Source organism: Macaca fascicularis, chromosome 15, assembly GCF_037993035.2.
Source record: "Macaca fascicularis isolate 582-1 chromosome 15, T2T-MFA8v1.1".
Taxonomy (NCBI): Eukaryota; Metazoa; Chordata; class Mammalia; order Primates; family Cercopithecidae; genus Macaca; species Macaca fascicularis.
The window spans coordinates 1233202-1252386 of NC_088389.1; the positions used below are offsets into that span (position 1 = coordinate 1233202).

A 19185-nucleotide genomic window follows, 5' to 3' on the forward strand; every position below is an offset into this window, starting at 1 on the left:
AAGGCCCCTCTCCTGTCTGCTTTGGAGGCAGGGCTGGGCACAGGAAGCTCTGAGGCCTCACGCGGACAGTGACAGTGGATCCCGTCATCGGGCAGTCCCTCTGCCTCACAGCCCAGCCAAGATCTCTAGGGCTCAGAGAAGCCCTGCTCAGTGGGCACCTTGAGCTCCCTGGATGTCTGTGTCCCTCAGAACATACCTGGTTCCTGACCCTGCTGAGGTGGAAGTGCTGGGGGCCCCTGGTGTGGTGCTGGGGAGGGGATGCATTCCCATCTTCTGTGGTGACACTAGCACTTCTCAAGCAAGCCCCTCCCTGGCCCTCAGGCAGGGTCCATGATGCTTGCAGTGGAGTCTCCCGCCGTGTGACCAGCTCCACCTGATCCCAAGGGAACTCCCAGTGTTGTCTGCATCATGGGGCTGTGTGTCTCACCTTGCACCCTGCCTCAGTTTACCTGCAGTCTCTCTCCAGCTCCTTGGATTCATCTGTGCAGTAGAAAAACTTCCCTTTGAAGAGCTGCACAGCAATGACAGCAAAGATGAACATGAAGAGCATGTAGACAATCAAGATGTTGAGGACATTCTTCAGGGAGTTCACCACACAGTCAAACACAGCCTGCAGGAGGAGGGGCGGAGCCATGATGAGGGGGTGGAACCATGGTGGGAGGGTGGGGCCATGAGGAAAGGGGTGGGGTCATGGTGGGAGGGTGGGGCCATGAGGAAAGGGGTGGGGTCATGGTGGGAGGGTGGGGCCATGAGGGGAAGGGTAGGGCCATGGGGAGGGGTGGAGCCATGAGGAGAGGGGTGGAGCCATGAGGGCAGCCACAGAGCCATGATGAGGGGGTGGAGCCAAGGTGGGAGGGCATGGCCATAAGGGAATGGGTGGGGCCACGAGGAAAGGGGTGGAGTCATGGTGGGAGGGTGGAGCCATGAGGGGAAGGGTGGGGCCACGATGAGATGGGTGGAGTCATGGTGGGGGGTGGGGCCATGAGGAGAGGTGGAGCCACAGGGAGGGGCTAGAAGCAGGAAAGGATGTGAAGGGACCCAGAAGAGAGGACCTACAGGATGGAAACCTGAGGACCACTGAGGTCCAGGTGGCCCCCAGGCATTCCAGTGCCCTGCAAGGCCCTCAGACCCCTGACCGCAGAGAGGCTCCACCGCCAGCTTCCTTGACACAGAAGACTGGTGCTGCGTCTCTTGTGAGGGGAGGCATCTTGGCCCGGATGGAGGGGCAGGAGGTGCTAGAGGCAGTGGCTGGATGCCTAGGAGGCCTGACCTCACAGGTCAGAGTTCAGCCACGGAAACAGGAATGACCAGGAGCCCAGGCCAAGCTGCACCAGGAGGGGCTGGGCCTGTGCAGAGAGAGTGCAGCCAGGCTCTGCCCTGCACTTGCACCCTGCCCCTCAGAAAAGCAATTTGGGCAAACTGAGGATAAAGCAGTAGGCTCCAGGACAGGGACACATGTGCTCTGCGGCCCGAGGCCAGCCTGTCATCAGCCATCACCACCGGAGGCTTTCTCTCGGGTCTTTCCCAACCCGGAAGCTCAGCCTTCCCTGTGCACACGATGCTGCCCTCAGAGCTGGGAAGACACCTCCCAGGCTGCCCTGATCTGGCTGTGATGGGAAGGTGGGGCCACAACTGTCTCCCACAAAGCAGCCTGGCACACTGTGGATGACCACTGCACAGCGCCACTCGGTGCCACTCCTCCCTGGACCCAGTGGGCCTCCGACGCCTTCCCCAGCTGCCTGCCAGCCCACTCCTTCATATACGGGTTCTAAGCAAACCTTCTTCTCTAAGTCCCACATTGCCTCAGGTCTCAATGGCTTGATTTCCAGTAAAAGAATCTGCTGCATAAAGGTTTGGGAGAGGAAGTGAGCGGAAACTTTCTTCTCTAAGTCACACATTGCCTCAGGTCTCTATGGCTTGATTTCCAGTAAAAGAATCGTTTGGGGGATGAAGTAAGGTGAAGCACATGAAGCAATTCGCACAGGGCCGAGCACAAGCTCACAACGACTAGGTTTCCGCGTGGCCCTATGAGTTTGGGTTTACACTCTGTCTTTATCCAGAAGCTCAGCCCGTGCCCATCCCCCTCTCAGCAGCCAATGTCCCAAGCCCCTGACCTCCAGCATCTCCCTCCACCACCCTGCGCCTGTCCCGCAGCCTTTCCCATACTGCACTGCAGCTGCTGAAGAAAAACCTTGTGCTGCCTGGTCCTGCTGGGCTAAGGAGGATCCTCACAGGAGGCTGCTGGGAACAAGGTCTACTTGGGGTAATGGGGGCTTACAGCTGAGTGAGCCCAACCCCCTCACGCAGGGGTGTGATGTGAGCACACACACTCATGCACACACATGCACATGCACACATGCACAGCACATCCCTCAAGCCCCAACTCCAGGCTCCAACCTTGAGCTTGGGCAGCCGTTTGATGGTCTTGAGGGGCCGTAGGACACGAAGGACTCTCAGGGACTTGATGGTATTGATGTCTTTCCCTTTGGATCCTCTAGAAGGGAGAAGCCACAGATGCAGACAGGCAGGAGGCGTGGGTATGCCCAGCTCCCACATGGCCCCCCCAGGGTCTGGGTCCTGCTCCCCTGTGCGTTTTGTCTCAGCCTCCAGGGTGGAGGACACATGCGCAGAGGCCTTGCCCTGCAGGTGCCACAGGCCACCATGACTCTTCCCAGAGGCTGCCTGGCCCAGGCCTCATCGAAGGACAGGAGCTGGGACCAGGGCAGCAGCATCTGGTGCATAAGAAGAAGAACCATCACCCCGACACCCATCCTACCCACCCCAGCTTCCAGGAATAAGAGGACAGAAGGGACCTGCATGAGGACTGCAGACCCAGAAGTGGAAGCCCACAAGCACATTTCTACGGCTAGAATCTTCTGGAAGGGCTTTTTTCCTTGCTTTCTGGGCTGGCTAGAGGGAGGTAAAGGGGACTTGTCTGGCCTCTGCCCTACAGATCTCCTCAGTCGCCCTAACGTTCCTCCCGCTGACATGAAACTGACAGCAGGAAGACAGAAGAGGGGAAGGAGAGTAAGAAGAGAAAAAGTCAGACCCATACAGAGGCAATGCAAGAGGCAGGGTGGACTAAGACAAACAAGGGGAGAGGGAGGGAGGGAGGGAGGGAGGAAGAGCCACAGAGACAGACATATCGACGCGACCCAGAAAGCAGCAGACAGGAACACTCATGCAGGGCACGGACAGCAAGACAGGAAGTCCGGGAAAGAAAATTCCAGGCACAGAAGCAAGCAGAAGTACAGAACGAGCGGGCCTCCATCAGGGCCCCTCCAAGAAAAAGCCAGGGCAGACCCATGTCGCTGCCTCCGCCTGTCAGGGACACAGAAATCAGCAGGTTCTGGGGTCTGGACCTCCCACGACCCTACTGAGGCCGGGCCAGCAGTGTCGAGGAGAGGTGTCCCCCTAAGAAGGTCCCGGTTCTCAGAAGCAAAGCCACTCTACTTGGTGGGAGGTGAGGGTGGGAGCTGAGGGCTCAGGGCTGGGTGGGATTCACTCACACATGGAGCCCTTCCCCACCCTGCTCAGAGGTCACATCCCACCACGTTCCCTGGGGAAGGCCAGCTTGCAGGGGCAGCCCTGCCCCCTGTGCTCTTCCTGGGGCTCCAGCAACACTTGGGGCTGAGCAGGGAGTGCTCAGTCACCCTGAGCCGTGTGGCTACACGGTCCCTTCTTCTCCCCTGGCTGTAGCCTACACTCCAGAATCAGATCAACTCCCCGTGAAACGCTTCCAGGTGGGAAGAACCCAGCCTCCTGTCTCCATCACCCAGTGCTCCCGACACCCACTCTCAAACCAGCCTCCTCCACCAGCTGAGGGAAGAGGGGACGGGGCGGGAGGGAGGGGATACTGTAAATGAGGCTTTCTGGGGCAGCGTCCATCTGGGGCCTGCTCCTTTTCTCCAGCTCTGAGGCCGCTTGGATGGGCCCAACCCCTTCCCCTCCTCCTGACTGGGGGACCCCTGGCTGCAGTGTTCCCACTCCTAAGGCCTATGGTGATGCTTTAGCAAAGTTCTCATTCCTTTATCACAGAAAGAGGAGACTGGGAACTGCAGGGGGCTGGAATGGAGAGGAAAGAACGCCGGTCTTCCGGAGAAGTGCTGCACTGGAAGCACCTTACGATGTCCCCGGTCCTTGGGCTCCGGCCACAGGTGGCAGTTCCCTCCCGGAGCCCTTGCTGCCCTCCAGGCCAATGGCCCCAGTCTCCAGCCCTCACTGGGGACAGCCTGCTCACCAGGAAGCTCCTCACCAAGGGCTGACCATCCCCAGCTCCAGCCCAGCTCCCCGCCCCGCTCCCAGCGGCATGGCAGGAACCCCTGGCCGGGGACTTGGCTCCCGGCAGCATGCGCCCCGATGGGGTGAAGGTGGATGAGCGGGGGGTGAGGCTGGAGATGAAATGACCCAAGAGGGGCTGCTGGAATGCTGTGATGTCAGGGACAGCGTGTGGGGGAGAGCAGGCATTACCCCACGAAGCTCCTGCCGAGTCCAGCAAGAGGAAGACAAAGAGAACAGAGTCAGTGGCGCCAGGAGCAGCCCTCCCAGCGGCTTGGAGAGATGTGGACCCTCCCTCATGTCTGTCGTCCACTAGGGGTCTCCCTTGCCTCTGGATCTCATCCCACAACTCCCCGCTGTATTCCCATCCCCAGCTGTAGCTGAGCCCCCGACGACAGCCTCCATGCAGGGTCTGAGGAAGCCAACTCCAGGTCCAGCCACAGCAGGGCCAAGTGCCACTGGCTTGGGAGTCAGAGACGTCTAATGCCCCAAGAGGGGAAGGCGACCACCAGTTCTGCCTTGGGCGAAAGCACCAGAGGTCTCCCCGGGTCAGGAGCAGACTTGCCTCAGAGCAGGTCAAGGTGAAGTTGCCTCCAAGGACCTGGGAGGCAAACGCTGGGCACACCAGAGGCTGTGCCACCCGGTCCCAGAGCCACAGGCCACACCAGGGCTTCCCAGCCCCACATAGTCCCCATCCCTCCAGGCAGGCGGGGATGGTCCCAGGGTCACAGGCCACGCCAGGGCCCTACCTAGTTTGAGAGCCACAGACAGACCTCAGGCCCTCCTGACCCCAGGCAGCCCCGCCCCAAGCAGGCAGGGACAGTCCCACATAGACAGCAACAGAGCCACAGGCAGCCCAGGGAGGCCCACAGCAGGGCCTCTTCCTTCTTCCCTCACCCTCATGCCCATTGTGACTCTGGGGGCACTCCCCAGCCAGAGCAGAGCAAACGTTACTTACGAGAAAGCAAACGCCACCAGGGCGCCACTGACCACAATGAAGTCCAGAATGTTCCACAAGTCCCGGAAATACGCCCCAGGGTGAAGCAGCAGTCCCAAGTCGATCATCTAGGAGGGAGAAACACACTTCAGGTACATGATAATCCAGAAAAGACAGGCAGAGGCCAGGCGCGGGGGCTCATGCCTGTAATCCCAGCACTTTGGGGAGGCTGAGGCAGGCAGATTGCTTGAACCCAGGAGTTGGAGACCAGCCGGGGCAACAGGCTGAAATCCTATCTCTCAGGAAAAAGTAAAACATGGCCAGGCATGGTGGCTTACGTAAGCCTGTAATCCCAGCACTTTGGGAGGCTGAGGCAGGCGGATCACCTCAGCTCAGGAGTTCAAGACCTGCCTGGATGACATGGTGAAACCCCATCTCCACTAAAAATACAAAAAATAGCCGGGCGTAGTGGTGCACACCTGTCATCCCAGCTACTTGAGAGGCTGAGGCATGAGAATTGCTTGAACCCAGGACAGAGAGACTGCAGTGAGCTGAGATCACGCCACTGTACTCCAGCCTGGGTGACAGTGAGAGCCGGTCTCAAAAAAATAAAACAAAACAAACCCAGAAAGACAGGCAGAGCTAGGCTCCAGAGTCATGAGGGAGGAATATAGCTCTAGGTCCCCGTGGAAGGCTCAGTGTGGCTGAGAGTGCACACGTATGTGCACACCTGTGACTTCAGTGCACCTTAGAGACAACTTCACACGCCCTGTCAGAGTAGGGAGGCACGGCCTAGGTCACACCCCGAAGGGCCTCAGTGGGCCTTTGGACCTCAATGCCATGGACCCAAATATCCCTACACGGCTCGTGACCAGCTGAGATCCTGCCTGGGCTCCCAGCTTCCCTTCAGCCTGAATAAGACTGAGGCCTCCATCTCCATCTGCTCCTCCACCGCAGAGCTGTAGGCACACATGGCCCCAGGGAGCTCAGAGCTCGCCCAGATCCCCTGCAGGCAAGCTCAGAGCAGCGGGACGGCAGTTCCACAGACCTTCACTTGCATCCTGGCTCTGTCACTCCTGCTGCTGCAGTTCTGGGCCAGCACCATAACCTCACTAAGTGTCTGTAAAATGGGGATGATGACGCCCACCCCGCAAAATTTTGCAAGAGCGAAATAGCAGAGGTAACGTGTTCGTGCATCTGCTGTCAGTGCTCCATACGCACACGCTGCCTTGTGTGCATGCATGCGGGCACACACACACCCTAAGCTGCACGGAAGTCACGGACATGCAGCTGTGTGCACACTCAATCACACTGAAGACACACCTGCATGAATGCACAAGGGCCACACTAGTCAGACAGTGATATGGGGGGACCTCGTACCAACACTTAGAGGCAGACAGGGAAGGACTCTGGATCTATCATAAGACAAATGTCCTCCTAAATTCAAGTCTTCAGCACCCACTTCCAACAATCTTCCAACACTCTCTCTCTCTCAGGTCTCCTCCTCCCCGAGCCAATGCCACGCAGCCCTCCTCCTTTGTTGTCCCAAGAGGGAGGGCCTCCGCCCACATGTGCACATTGGAGAGAGACTGTAGCTCATGTGTTCAAGAAACCAGGGCAAGTGGAGGCCCAGGCACGACGCTGGGGAGCACTCCCAGTGGGGGACGTAATTTCCTCAGTGAACAACAAAGCCTCTTTGCACACGTTCACGTGCTGAGCACACACCCAGTTCACACCTACCATACGTCTCAAGAGTTTATAGGAATTGTGGTTCAACCCCTGCCCTGGTCCCATCTCAAACACTGGGGTCACGAGGGGCAGCCACATATCTCACCTTTATCACCATCTCAAAGGTAAAGACACCAGTGAAAATGTAATCCAGGTATTTCAGAGCCTGAAACCAAAAGGAAGGTTACTCTCAAAGGCTGGGCTGAAACCTAAGCCAGGTGCCCTCGGTGGCTCCGACTTTTTCCTCGGAGTCAGCCAGGAAGCCAGGAAGCCTGTGGACAACGGTTCTGGGAGGGGGTCTCCGACAAGCCTGTCTGGGAATAGGCCCCCTCTGCCGCACCGTCTTCCTGTCTGCAGACCTTCGGTCCCGCACTCCCAGGCACACAGAGAGAGGAAGGAGGGGTGTCCTGTGAGAAGACAGGACTCCAGTCCCACCCCAGCCCCTTGGGCTCCTGGGAAGGCACCCAGCTCCCGCCCCACAGCCTGGCGGGGGCCCAGCCGTCCGGGCCACTCACATTGTTCCTGGGCGAGTCCGTGTGCACTGGGTCCTCAGCAGCCAGGGCGATGCTGCTCAAGGCGATGACCACGAGAATCACCATCTCGAAGTACCTCATGGTCACGATGTAGTGACAGAAGCGGCGGAGCCTGTGAGGGAACGCACGGATCACAAGGCCCACCCGCTGGGTGCGCCAGCCCCCTGCCACAGGGCAGGCTCAGCCCATCCCGCAGAAAGGGCTCTGGGCTGCCTCAGGAAGCTGTGGCCCCAGAGCTTCGCTTGGTCCCTGTGGTTGGAGGTGGCAGCCAGGTGACGGAGAGTGGCTGAGATTCCTGAGAGGGCCTCCCAGGATAGGGAGTGGGGAAGGCTACAGAACCTCACGGCAGGGGTCAACAAAGCAAAGCTCACAGGCCAGATCGGGCTGACCTGTTTGTGTGAATAAAACTTCACTGGAGTACAGCTACATCCACTCATTACCAACTGTCTGTCCATGCAGCCAACAGCATCAACTACCCGGCCCTTTCACAGAAGAGGTCAGCTGCGGGCAGCAGGCAGGGAGTTGCTCAGAGAGGAAGAATTTCAGCATCAACATTCTCAGGGAGGGCAGGTCTCTCTTGCCCTAGGAAAGTTCTCTGGGGCCTGTGCGGGGTGTGTGCCCTGTCCAGGCTCCCAGGGTGCATATGAACATGCTCCACACACTGCCACATGCTCGCCTTTCGTTCCAGTCCCATCTGCCTGACTCACTTGTTCAACATTACTGAGCACCTACCCATCACAGGGGCTGTGCTCTGGTGGTGCCTCCCCTGCCTCGCAGGCATGCCCACCGCCCCCAGTCCCTCTCAGCTCTTCCTCTCACCCACACCTACAAACCCCCAAGGGCCATCCACCTTAAGCGGCTGCCCACATCTCCCTCTTCCTCGAAGGGAACTCTGCCATCCAGCTCCTGCCCCTGTGTCCGCAGAGCTGTTCATCCCTGGCCCACCGCCAGCCTGCTGCTGCCTCAGCCCTTGCCACTTCCCCTCCTTAAAAGGGCTGCCTTTCCTTCTAAATCAGCCGTCATCCACTCCAACTTGTGTCTGGGTTTCTGGCACTCAGCTCTACCCCCAGCTCAGATCCTAAGTCCACCTGGCCATGAGACATCCCCAGCCGCCCCAGGCTTTGCAGGGTCTGCAGGCGGGACTCCAGCAGCACCGCAGGCCTCGGTGAATGCAGTGCCTTCCGCCACTGTCAGGCAGAAACTGGGTGTCATCCTCGATGTCTCCTTCCCCTTCCACATCTAATTTATCACCAAATTCTGTAGATTCTGCCTCTAAAATTCCTCCACACGCACTTAACTTCCAAACCTCACCACTATGAGCACCCTGGTCTAACCACCACTGCCTCTCCCTGAAACCCTGACCGTCTACTCAGTGGCCTCCATCTGCAGTCTCCCCATAAAAGGGCCCTGCTGGGCTGCAATCTGAGTGCCCCCACCGTGCACATGTCCCACGCTCCTCAGCGTGCTCCGGGACGGTGTGACCCTCCAACGCCGCAAGAGGACAGCCAGCCAGCCCCGCCTCCCCTCTGTGTTCCAACCCAGCTTTGTCCTCGGCTGTTTGCCGTCTGCTGGCTTCTACTTCTGGGCTACTGTGAACACTCCGCTAGCTCCTCCCCTCTCCCCTCTTCACCTTAACTCTCACTCTTCCTTCAGGTTTCAACCAAGATGTCACTGCCACCAGAAAACCTCCCTGGCCTTCTCTCACCTGCTCCCAGAATGCCAGTGCCTTCCCGTGTTTCCTTTTCCACCCCGGGTCACCGCCCCCACCTGCCACTGCACTGCCAGTCCTGACATGGCAGGGTCCACGTCTGCCTCCATTACCGCTTTACTCCTAACCACAGCAGAGCACGGTAAGCTCCCCAGACATGTGTGTTGGATAAAAGAATGATGGGAGGGAGGAGGCAGGAAGAGGGGATAACACAGGGCTTGGTGGAAAGACGGTTGGATGGTGAAAGAAGGGGATGGACAGATTAGTAACCAACAGGGGCATGTCCACGCAGCCTTGCTGCCCTCTGCCCTCCCGGGCACCTGCCCAGCCCCTGCTCTGGCCGGGCAAGCTCTTGTGTGGCTCCACCCCTGCTCTGCCTCTCCCTCTGCCTCCTCCTCCTAAAGCTCTGCTCCAGTCTCACCCCAGAAGCCCCACCTGACCTTCTCATCTACGTTTTAGCGCCCAATGGTCCGCATCTCCCCGCCTTGCTTTGTGTTTCCTCCCAGCACTTATCACTATCTGCATCTTATGTCTTTTACTTATTTGTCGTGTCTGTTGTCTATCGCTCCCACCAGCACACAGGCTTAGCAAGGACAGGGGATCTCACCCGTTTTGTTCATTCCTAGCTATTCCCAGCACCTAGAGTGCTGTCTGCCACATCAACACTGGCTGGACTAACGGAAGCTCCGGACTGAAGAGTGGATGGCGGATGCATGAAAAGTGCAGGCACGGACACACGGACAGACATGCAAATAAACACAGTGCACACATGCACGGCACACAGGCGCCAGGTGTGATGGGAAGGCAGATGGATGGAAGTGCATTTGAGAGACAGGGCAGATGGGGTCCCTGTGTGCAGAGACACACACACGCCACATAGGAGGTGAGGAGCCCAGGCCTGGAGCTCATCCCAGCTCTGCTGAGGCTGCCTGTGAACAGTCACAGAACCTCCTGTGCCCGCGTCCTCTTCTGCAGAATGAGGCCACACGGGCACGTGCCTCTGGGGACTGCTGTGGTAGTCAGAGATGCTTGTCTACATAAGTGTGCAGAATCAGTGCACGCTGGCTACTGTGTTCCCATGGGTCGCGATGCAGGGGTGAGTGGGCAGCCACACACACCGGCAGGCAAGGAGACTCACAGGTTGGTGGGGCTTAAACAGAACATGGAGCTGTACGGGACGATGGGCCGGGGGCCACTCCTCATCACGTCATCCGCTTCTACCTCCTTCTTCCCCTCTGTTTGGCTTTCCAGGTCCACGTTACCACCTACAAGGACACAGGGCCCCCGAGTAAGGGGTGTGGTACACACACAGTCACATCACGTGGCTCTCTCCCAGCTCCCATGTCCCCAGCACTTGCGTCAGGTCCTCGCAGGCCCACCAGGGATGGCCTGCAGCTAAGAACACCGCTTCACACACACCACCACGGTGCACGCCAGCCAGGACCACCGTCTGCCGCGGAGACGTGAACAGACCCTTCCTCACCTCTTGCTGCACCAAGGTTGGGAACAACACAGAACCCAGCACTGCCCCCGTGGCTGTGGACCCCCCCGCCTCGCTGAGCGGGTCTCGATGCGCTGAGAAGCCCAGAGCCTGGTGATACCTTCCCACTGCCTCTGCTGGAACCGCGAACCCGCAGCACAGGGAGGAGCCGGGGCCAGCCCCAACCCGCAAACAAGGGCTCCCTGTTCCTCGTTGTCCAGTCTCCCTTGACCTGGGATTTTCTTCCTCGGGATCCCAGGAGAAGGTCCTGTGAGGCCATAGAGCTTGGAAGGACACTCTTCCCGGGGGGACCCAGCCTCTGCTCAGGCCCTGCTCCCTCGCCAGTCCCCACTCGTCGCCTCCTTCCCCCAGGGCCCATCTTCTGCCGCTCAGCACCCCACCCCACCCCAGCCATGCTCCCACAAATCAAACTCCCCAGGGCTAACATGGCCACCACCTTGTTGTTTTCTAAGGTAAATTTTGTTGTCCCTGCCCAGTGTTTTTTGTACAATAATTCTCCATTTTCAACTACCCTACTGTATATTTTAATTTTTGTAGGTGACAGAGCTCTTGAGACCTTAGGGACACCAAGGAAGACGTGCAGTGACTTGGAGCTGCCTCCCACTGCTGCAACTCATTTTGAATTCTTTAAAGAAATATCAAAGCAAATAGGATTTTAAAGAGCAACAAAGTGAAGGTGCTAATCGAGAGCCCGCTGTGGAGCCCTTGACTGCTGGCCACTTTGAAGCCTGCAGAGAAAGGCTGTGCCAGAGAAAACAAAGCTTCGAGATGAGCATGAAAACAGTCAAGGCCACAGCAGTCGGGGTCTATACCACTGAGGATGCTGGCTCCAGAGCCAAGATAACCAGGCCCCGCCCACGAGCACAAGCTGTTTAAAGCGACCACTTTTGAAATGGGCACCGTCACACTTCCCTGTTGAAAATGAAAATTATGTAATCTGAGAAAGCAATCTGGCAAAACTTACTTGAAGCCGTAAACAATTCTACTAATTTATTAGACATTACCTGCTAAGGAAATGCAGTTTGCCCACAAAAATAAGTCTTCCCAAAAGTTTTTGTTGTAAGTTTGTTTGTTTTTTGTTTTTTAATTTGAGATAGGAGACAGAGTTTCGCTCTTGTTGCCCAGGCTGAAGTACAGTGGTACCATCCTGCAACCCCCACCTCCCAGGTTCAAGCAATTCTCCTGCCTCAGCATCCCGAGTAGCTGGGATTACAGGCGCTTGCCACCACACCCAGCTAATTTTTGTATTTTTAGTAGAAACAGCATTTCGCCATGTTGGCCAGGCTGGTCTTAACCTCCTGACCTCAAGCGATCTGCCCTTCTTGGCCTCCCGAAGTGCTGGGCTTACAGGCGTGTGTTGTAAGTTCTTTTACAATAACAAAAATTATAAAATGCACAACCATAAACTGACTAAATAAAATATGCAATATTTATAAGAAGCACCATACTATGGATATTACACATGCCACAGCTGTGGTGGGAGGGATCCCTTGAGCCCAGGAGTCCCAAGCAACGAGATCATCCTGGGCAAGATGGCGACAGACCCTGTCTCTACAAAGAAATTTAAAAATTAAAAAATTAGCTGGGTGTGTTGGCACGTGCATACAGTTCCAGCGACTCCAGAGGCTGAAGCAGGAGGATCACTTGAGGTCAAGAGTTCGAGGTTACAGTGAGCTACAATGACACCACTGTACTCTAGTCTGGGTGACAGAATGAGATTCCGTCTCTAAAATAAATGAATAATTAATTAACTTAAGTAAACTGGGAAAAAAGAATCAGTCTGGATTCAAAGACGACTTTTGTTGCTCAAAATAAACATAACGAAGATGCCAGAGATTGGATGGAACTATTTCTCATGAAATTGATTTACTACAACATAGGAAATCATATGAAAGTCATATGATCGATCATAGGGAAAAAAATGTCAATTAAGTCAAAGCAGAAGAAAGAATGGAAAGGAAAAAATGAAAACTGCAACAGACTAAAGTCATTGTTGGAGAAAGGCTATTTTTAAAAAGACTTAATAGTTAAAAAAATTAAATCCCTGAAATAGGAGACAATGAAGCAAAACAGCGAGCTTTGGAGGGGAATACAGAAAGGAAGAGAGCCTTCACCAAAAACAGCCACGGGCAGACACGGCCCAGGTGCTTTACTCCTCCTAACAGCAGGCGACGGCAGCACAGGTCCCCCTTGAGGCTGAACTGAGGAACTGCCCTTTCCAGTGCAGGGGTAGGAGTGCCAAGCCTTGGGCTCACTTCAAGGTGGGGAAGCTGAATGAGAATCATCCCCAAAGGGGAGCTAAAGTAAGCCCAGACTGGCAGCACCCCAGGCTTCTGGAAACAACAAATGCAAATCCGCTCTGACAAAAACCTTCCTCAGTTGGCCTACAGAATCCCCACAGATTGGGGGAATCTGGAGATAATTTAAGCTGTTATTTCCAAGATATCCCAAGAGAAAGGATTTCTCTCCTATACATCTGGAGAGATACAAGCTATGTTCCATCCTTAGGAAAACTGAAAACGTAGTTAATTCATTTTCTGTAGGGCTTAATTATCTCACAAAACCCTGGTTGAGAAAAGGAGGATGTGATGTTTAATACTGAGTGTCAACTTGATTGGATTGAAGGATACGAAGTACTGATGCTGGGTGTGTCTGTGAGGGTGTTGCCAAAAGAGATTAACATTTGAGTCAGTGGCTGCAGAGGGCAGACCCACCCTTGATCCGGTGGACACAATCGGATCAGCTGCCAGCAAATGTAAAGCAGGCAGAAAAACGTGAAAAGGAGACGACGGGCTTCACCTCCCAGCCTACATCTTTCTCCCATGCTGAATGCTTCCTGCCCTCAAACATCAGACTCTAAGCTCTTCAGATATGGGACTCAGACTGGCTCTCCTTGCTTCTCAGCTTGCAGAGAACCTATCGTGGGACCTTGTGATCGTGTAAGCTAATACTTAATAAACTCCCATATATATATCATATATATAGTACATATCCTATATACTTATATGATATATAGGATATACTCACACCCCTAAAGACTTCATATATATAGACAGATATATACTATATATATATAAATATATAGAGGATATATATTCTATTAGTTCTGTACCTCTAAGAAAACCCTAATACAGAGGATTAAGATTGGTCATATATGAACTCAAAACATCGCACCAAACACACCATGAAACAAGGTCACCATGACTGAAAGACACAAGAGAAACAATGAGTACACTCACTTAGACCCCTAAAAACAGCAGAAACAATGTGTACACTCACACCCCTGAAGACTTCAGATATAGGAATTCTTAGACGAGATACATAAAATAAGTAAATATAGGCCGGGCGTGGTGGCTCATAACTATAATCCCAGCACTTTGGGAGGCTGAGGCGGGTGGATCACTTGAGCCCAAGTTCAAGGCCAGCCTGGGCAACATGGAGAAACCCCATGTCTACAATAAATACAAAAAATTAGCTGGGTATGGTGGTGCGCCTGTGGTCCAACTACTGCAGAGGCTGAGGTGGGAGGATCGCTTGAGCCCAGGTGATGGCCACACGAAAAGCCCAGACGTCATCACTGTGCAATAGATCTAATGCAACAAAACTGCATTTGTCCCCCCTACATCTATAAAAATAAAAAAAAATTATTGACAGGTCAATCAAGCAAAATATTAATGAATATAAAGAATATTTGAGTAATACAACAAACAAACCTGATTTAGCATACAAATATAAACAGCTCAGAGCTCACAAAATTAGAGAAAACATATCCCTCTGAAGCACATACAGAACAAGAACAAAGAAAAAAGCTGACCATAAAGGCCAGGCACAGAGCAACTGCAAATGAATTTCAAAGAAAACTATCATACAGACCATGTTCTCCTAATCACAGTACACTTAAGTTAGAAATTAAGAAAGAAACCAGAAACAAAGAGATTAATTAGTATTAAAATTTTACATTTGGAAACTGAAAAAAAGACTAAAGAATTCATGGGTCAAAAATGATGTAGTCACAGATGATACAACTGTGTCCAAAAAAACCAAAATAATCGGCCGGGCGCGGTGGCTCAAGCCTGTAATCCCAGCACTTTGGGAGGCCGAGACGGGCGGATCACGAGGTCAGGAGATTGAGACCATCCTGGCTAATATGGTGAAACCCCGTCTCTACTAAAAATACAAAAAACTAGCCGGGCGAGGTGGCGGGCACCTGTAGTCCCAGCTACTCGGGAGGCTGAGGCAGGAGAATGGCGTAAACCCGGGAGGCGGAGCTTGCAGTGAGCTGAGATCCGGCCACTGCACTCCAGCCTGGGCGACAAAGCGAGACTCCGTCTCAAAAAAAAAAAAAAAAAAAAAAACCAAAATAATCTACAGGAAAATTACTTAGAGTAATGAGAGTTTGACAATTCTGTGGCTGAATACAGAACCAACAGATGAAACTGCTTATTATTTCTATGCAGTAGAAGCAAATAATTAGGAAAGAAAAAACTTTTAAACAATACCATTTAAAAAAACAGAATAAGCAAGGTAAAAAGACAAAAAGACATTTTCAGGATAGAAGAAAAGAGAGATAAATACAAAAGTGAGATTAAAATCCTACAATCTTCTATTTGAATTACAAAGGCCATGGAATTAATGACATATTTTTCGCTCTCTCTCTTTTTTTTTTTTTTTTTTTTGAGATGGAGTCTTGCTCTGTTGCCCAGGCTGGAGTGCAATGGCGTGACCTTGGCTCACTGCAACCTCCGCCTCCTGGGTTCAAGGGATTCTCCTGTCTCAGCCTCCTGCGTAGCTGGGATTGAAGGCATGTCCCACCACATCCGGCTAATTTTTACACACTTTTGTTTTCTTCTCAGTAGAGACCGGGTTTCACCACATTGGCCAGGCTGGTCTCGAACTCCTGACACCAGGTGATCCACCCACATTGGCCTCCCAAAGTGCTGGGATTACAGGCATGAGCCACCGCATCCAGCCACTTTTCTCTTTTTAAAAAGCCCACCAAAAAGCCTGAAAGCAATAAGAACCCAGTGGCAATGACCACAGACGACTGTCTCTAAATATCTTATCAAGGAGCCAAGGCGTCTCGAGTCAGGTTCTACAGAAGCACACCGTGAGGTGGGACGGGCTCCCAAAAGAAACCAGAAGGGAGGAGAAAAGCAAGACAGGGAAGTGAAGAAGCCAAGCAAGGGTGCGCTTCAGACCAAGTCCTGCAAAGGTGGCTCAGGCTCTCACAGAGACACTCTGGGCTCTCGTCTGAACCAGAAGGTTGTCCTGACTGAAGCCAGAGAGCTGGCTCTCCTACACCTGCACCTTCCCTTCATTGGCTAAGTGCCACCTTGGGGGATGCAAACTCCCATGCACTTCCCGTGGTTCCCGTAGTCCAAGGGAAGTCTCTGAAGAGGAGCTGAAGAGGAAGCCCCTGGAGGCAAAGGCCACCAGAGTACGGGGGGTGAGGGGGTGGAATCTACAGAAATCATAGCAGTGTCCAGCGTGTGCTGCTTCTTGAAGAAATAAGCAATTCCAGATCGGGGGCAGGAAGTGTGCACAATGATCCTGAAACATGCTGTCATACACGAAAACCAGAAAATTGTCAAACTCTATTCCAGGCCTGCGAGAAGGGCAGAAAATCAACTTGAAAGGGTGAACAATGGCCAAGATAGGACAATTTAAGCACCAAAAGTAATAGTGACTGCAAAGAACTGAAATACATCAAACACATTCAAATTCAAAAATTTACAATAATCATTTGCTTATAGCTCTCACTGGTCCTATTTGTTAAAGGGCATTGATTCCTTATTTCGAAAACTTATAAATAAAGGGACAGAATGAAGCAAGTACCTTGTTCAATACACATACAAACTGCATTTCAGGGTAACCAAGCAGTTGATGAGGTAAGATCTTTCTTACAGAAAAAGTCAAAATAACAAACACAGAAAGAATCGTGAAAGTATAAGTTCACCATTTTGTGACCCTCCCTGAAATCACAGATCTGGGTAACAATCATCTATGTCACTAGAACCATTTGGGGAAAGACCAGTAGAGAACTTTACAATGGCAGATCAGGCTAAACCCACTGTTCCATGTTAGTCTCACCCAGAGAGACACCAGACATGACATAGCTCCTGATACCATGAGGCAGGAAGTGTACACCACCACCTGGAAGCCTTCCAAAAGAAGGGAACTGGATTCCTTCCCTCTCTCTTTTTTTTCTGAGACGGAGTCTTGCTCTGTCACCCAGGCTGGAGTGCATGGCGTGATCTCAGCTCACTGCAACCTCCACCTCTCGGGTTCAAGTGATTCTTCTGGCTCAGCCTCCTGAGTAGCTGGGATTACAGGCGCCTGCCACCACGCCCGGCTAATTTTTGTATTTTTAGTAGAGACGGGGTTTCACCATGTTGGCCAGGATGGTCTCGAACGCCTGACCTCAGGTGATCCTCCCACCTCGGCCTCCCAAAGTGCTGGGATTACAGGTGTGAGCCACTGCATCCGGCCTGGATTCACAACAGGATCTAGACATCCTTTGGTTGTCACCACTAGGGGGTGCTCCTGGCATTGAGAGGGTGGAGGCCAGGGATGCTGCTAGGCATCCTAAACTGCAGAGGTCACGGTCCACAACACAGCTGCAACAGCTCCCCGGCTTAGAAGCCCCTGTTCCGGATCTAATTACCAGGTAACAGAATGCACTGAGGACAGAGAACTGTGCCAAACACCATCACGACGCAAACAGCCAAACTGAGAAATTCTACAGAACAAACCATGTGTTCTCCTCAACAAATAAATGGCATGAATAAGGAGAGGAAAACTGTTTTAAAGTAAAAGAGACTTAGACAGATGAAGCAAACTCAAATGAGTAAACCTCGTTTGAATCCTGACTCAAACCAACCGTAAAAAGTTATTTTTGAAATAACTAGTAAAATTTGAACTTGGAAGAGGTGTTAGATAATACCAGGGAATTATTATCAGCATTGCTAAGTGTGACAATGCTCTATGGCTATGATAAACCCTTAATTGTCAGAGACGCTTACTGGCATATTACACCTAAAATGATACACAAGAAAGCAAGAAGACGCATAAGTGAAACAGTACTGATGAAATGTGGGTGACTGCTGAGGGTGGAGATGAAGCACGGGAGTTCACTGCATTTTCTCCACTTTCCCGTAAGTTTCAGTTCTCCACAATAAAAAGGATTTTATTTAAGCAGCCCCAGAGAGAAGACAGAGCCATACATGGGAACAACAATTTAGACGAATGACTGGCTTCTCAACAGACACAACAGAAGGCAGAAGACAGTGGAGCAGTCTCAATATGCTGAAAGAAAGATAACAAAGGAGAATTCTCTACGATGTAAAACCACTTCTCACCAACAATGGCAAAAAAAAGACTGTTCAGGCAAGCCAAGAGAATTTACCACCATCAAACCTCACGAAAAGAAATTAGGGGGAAGTGAACAGATCGCAAGGTCAGGTGATCGAGACCATCCTGGCTAACACAGTGAAACCCCATCTCTACTAAAAATATAAAAAATTAGCCAGGCATGGCAGTGGGCTACTTGGGAGGCTGAAGCAGGAGACTCACTTGAACCCGGGAGGCAGAGGTTGCAGTGAGCCAAGATTGCGCCACCACTGCACTCCAGCGTGGGCGACAGAGTGAGACTCCATCCCCCCCAAAAAAAAAAAAAAAATTAGGAAAGCTGTTCTTCAAGCAGAAGGAAAAAAAAAAAAAAGAAATCCAAATGGATGATCTGAAATATAAGGAGTGATGAAATATGAAAAGGAATAATGGAATCAATTGCAAAACACAGGGAAAGAGAACAAGATAGAGAAATCTCTGTCAATTAGAAATTTAAAATCATACTTATTTTAAAAAAACCTCATGAACCAAACAAGAAATCTTAATCATGCTTGGAAAAAAAATTAAAACAAAAAATGTAAACTTTCAATATATAACTATAATAACTCTAAGAGTGAAACTTAAAGTTTTAAACACATTAGCAAAGTAGAAAAGCTCAATGTCAAGAGCTGACTATCCAACTAATACATTGGAGAAAGAATATTACAGTACACATACACAAAGTAGAAGAAAGGAAGTAATAAACAAGAACAGAAATTAGCGAAACAGAAAATGAAAATACAGTAGAGAAGATCAAGAAAGACAAAGACTGAGGCATTGATAAACCATTTAAGTGGACAAAACTTCAGGGAAAAAAGAGTTTATCAAGGGAAGGAGGGAGGGAGGGAGGGAGGGAGGGAAGGCTATCAGAAATATAAAAGTGGCCACGGGCCTGGCGCGGTGGCTGACATCTGTAATCCCCGCACTTTGGGAGGCCGAGGCAGGTGGATCACAAGGTCAGGAGATCGAGACCATCCTGGCTGACATGGTGAAACCCCGTCTCTACTAAAAATACAAAAAATTAGCTGGGCGTGGTGGTGGGCACCTGTAGTCCCAGCTACTCAGGAGGCTAAGGCAGGAGAATGGCATGAACCCTGGAGGCAGAGCTTGCAGT

At 52.3% G+C, this 19185-nt stretch overlaps 1 protein-coding gene across 22 annotated transcripts in view; it reads right to left on the minus strand.

Moving 5' to 3' along the window:
- Positions 1–19185, minus strand: part of CACNA1B (calcium voltage-gated channel subunit alpha1 B) — a 251926-nt gene that overhangs the window by 71227 nt on the left and 161514 nt on the right. For 20 of the 22 annotated variants that reach the window (XR_012424018.1, XR_012424020.1, XR_012424019.1 and 17 more), the window contains 6 exons: positions 10323–10449; positions 7459–7588; positions 7050–7109; positions 5237–5343; positions 2398–2494; positions 450–610 (listed from right to left, as the gene is read on the minus strand). Coding sequence is in view for 17 of the 22 variants with exons in the window: in XM_074015801.1 (XP_073871902.1) it covers positions 450–610; positions 2398–2494; positions 5237–5343; positions 7050–7109; positions 7459–7588; positions 10323–10449 (682 nt within the window). In the remaining 5 variants the exon portion in view is untranslated. Of the gene's footprint in view, positions 1–449; positions 611–2397; positions 4483–5236; positions 5344–7049; positions 7110–7458; positions 7589–10322; positions 10450–19185 lie in introns of those variants that run through there. The other 2 variants (XR_012424021.1, XM_074015806.1) reach the window with 2 other exon arrangements.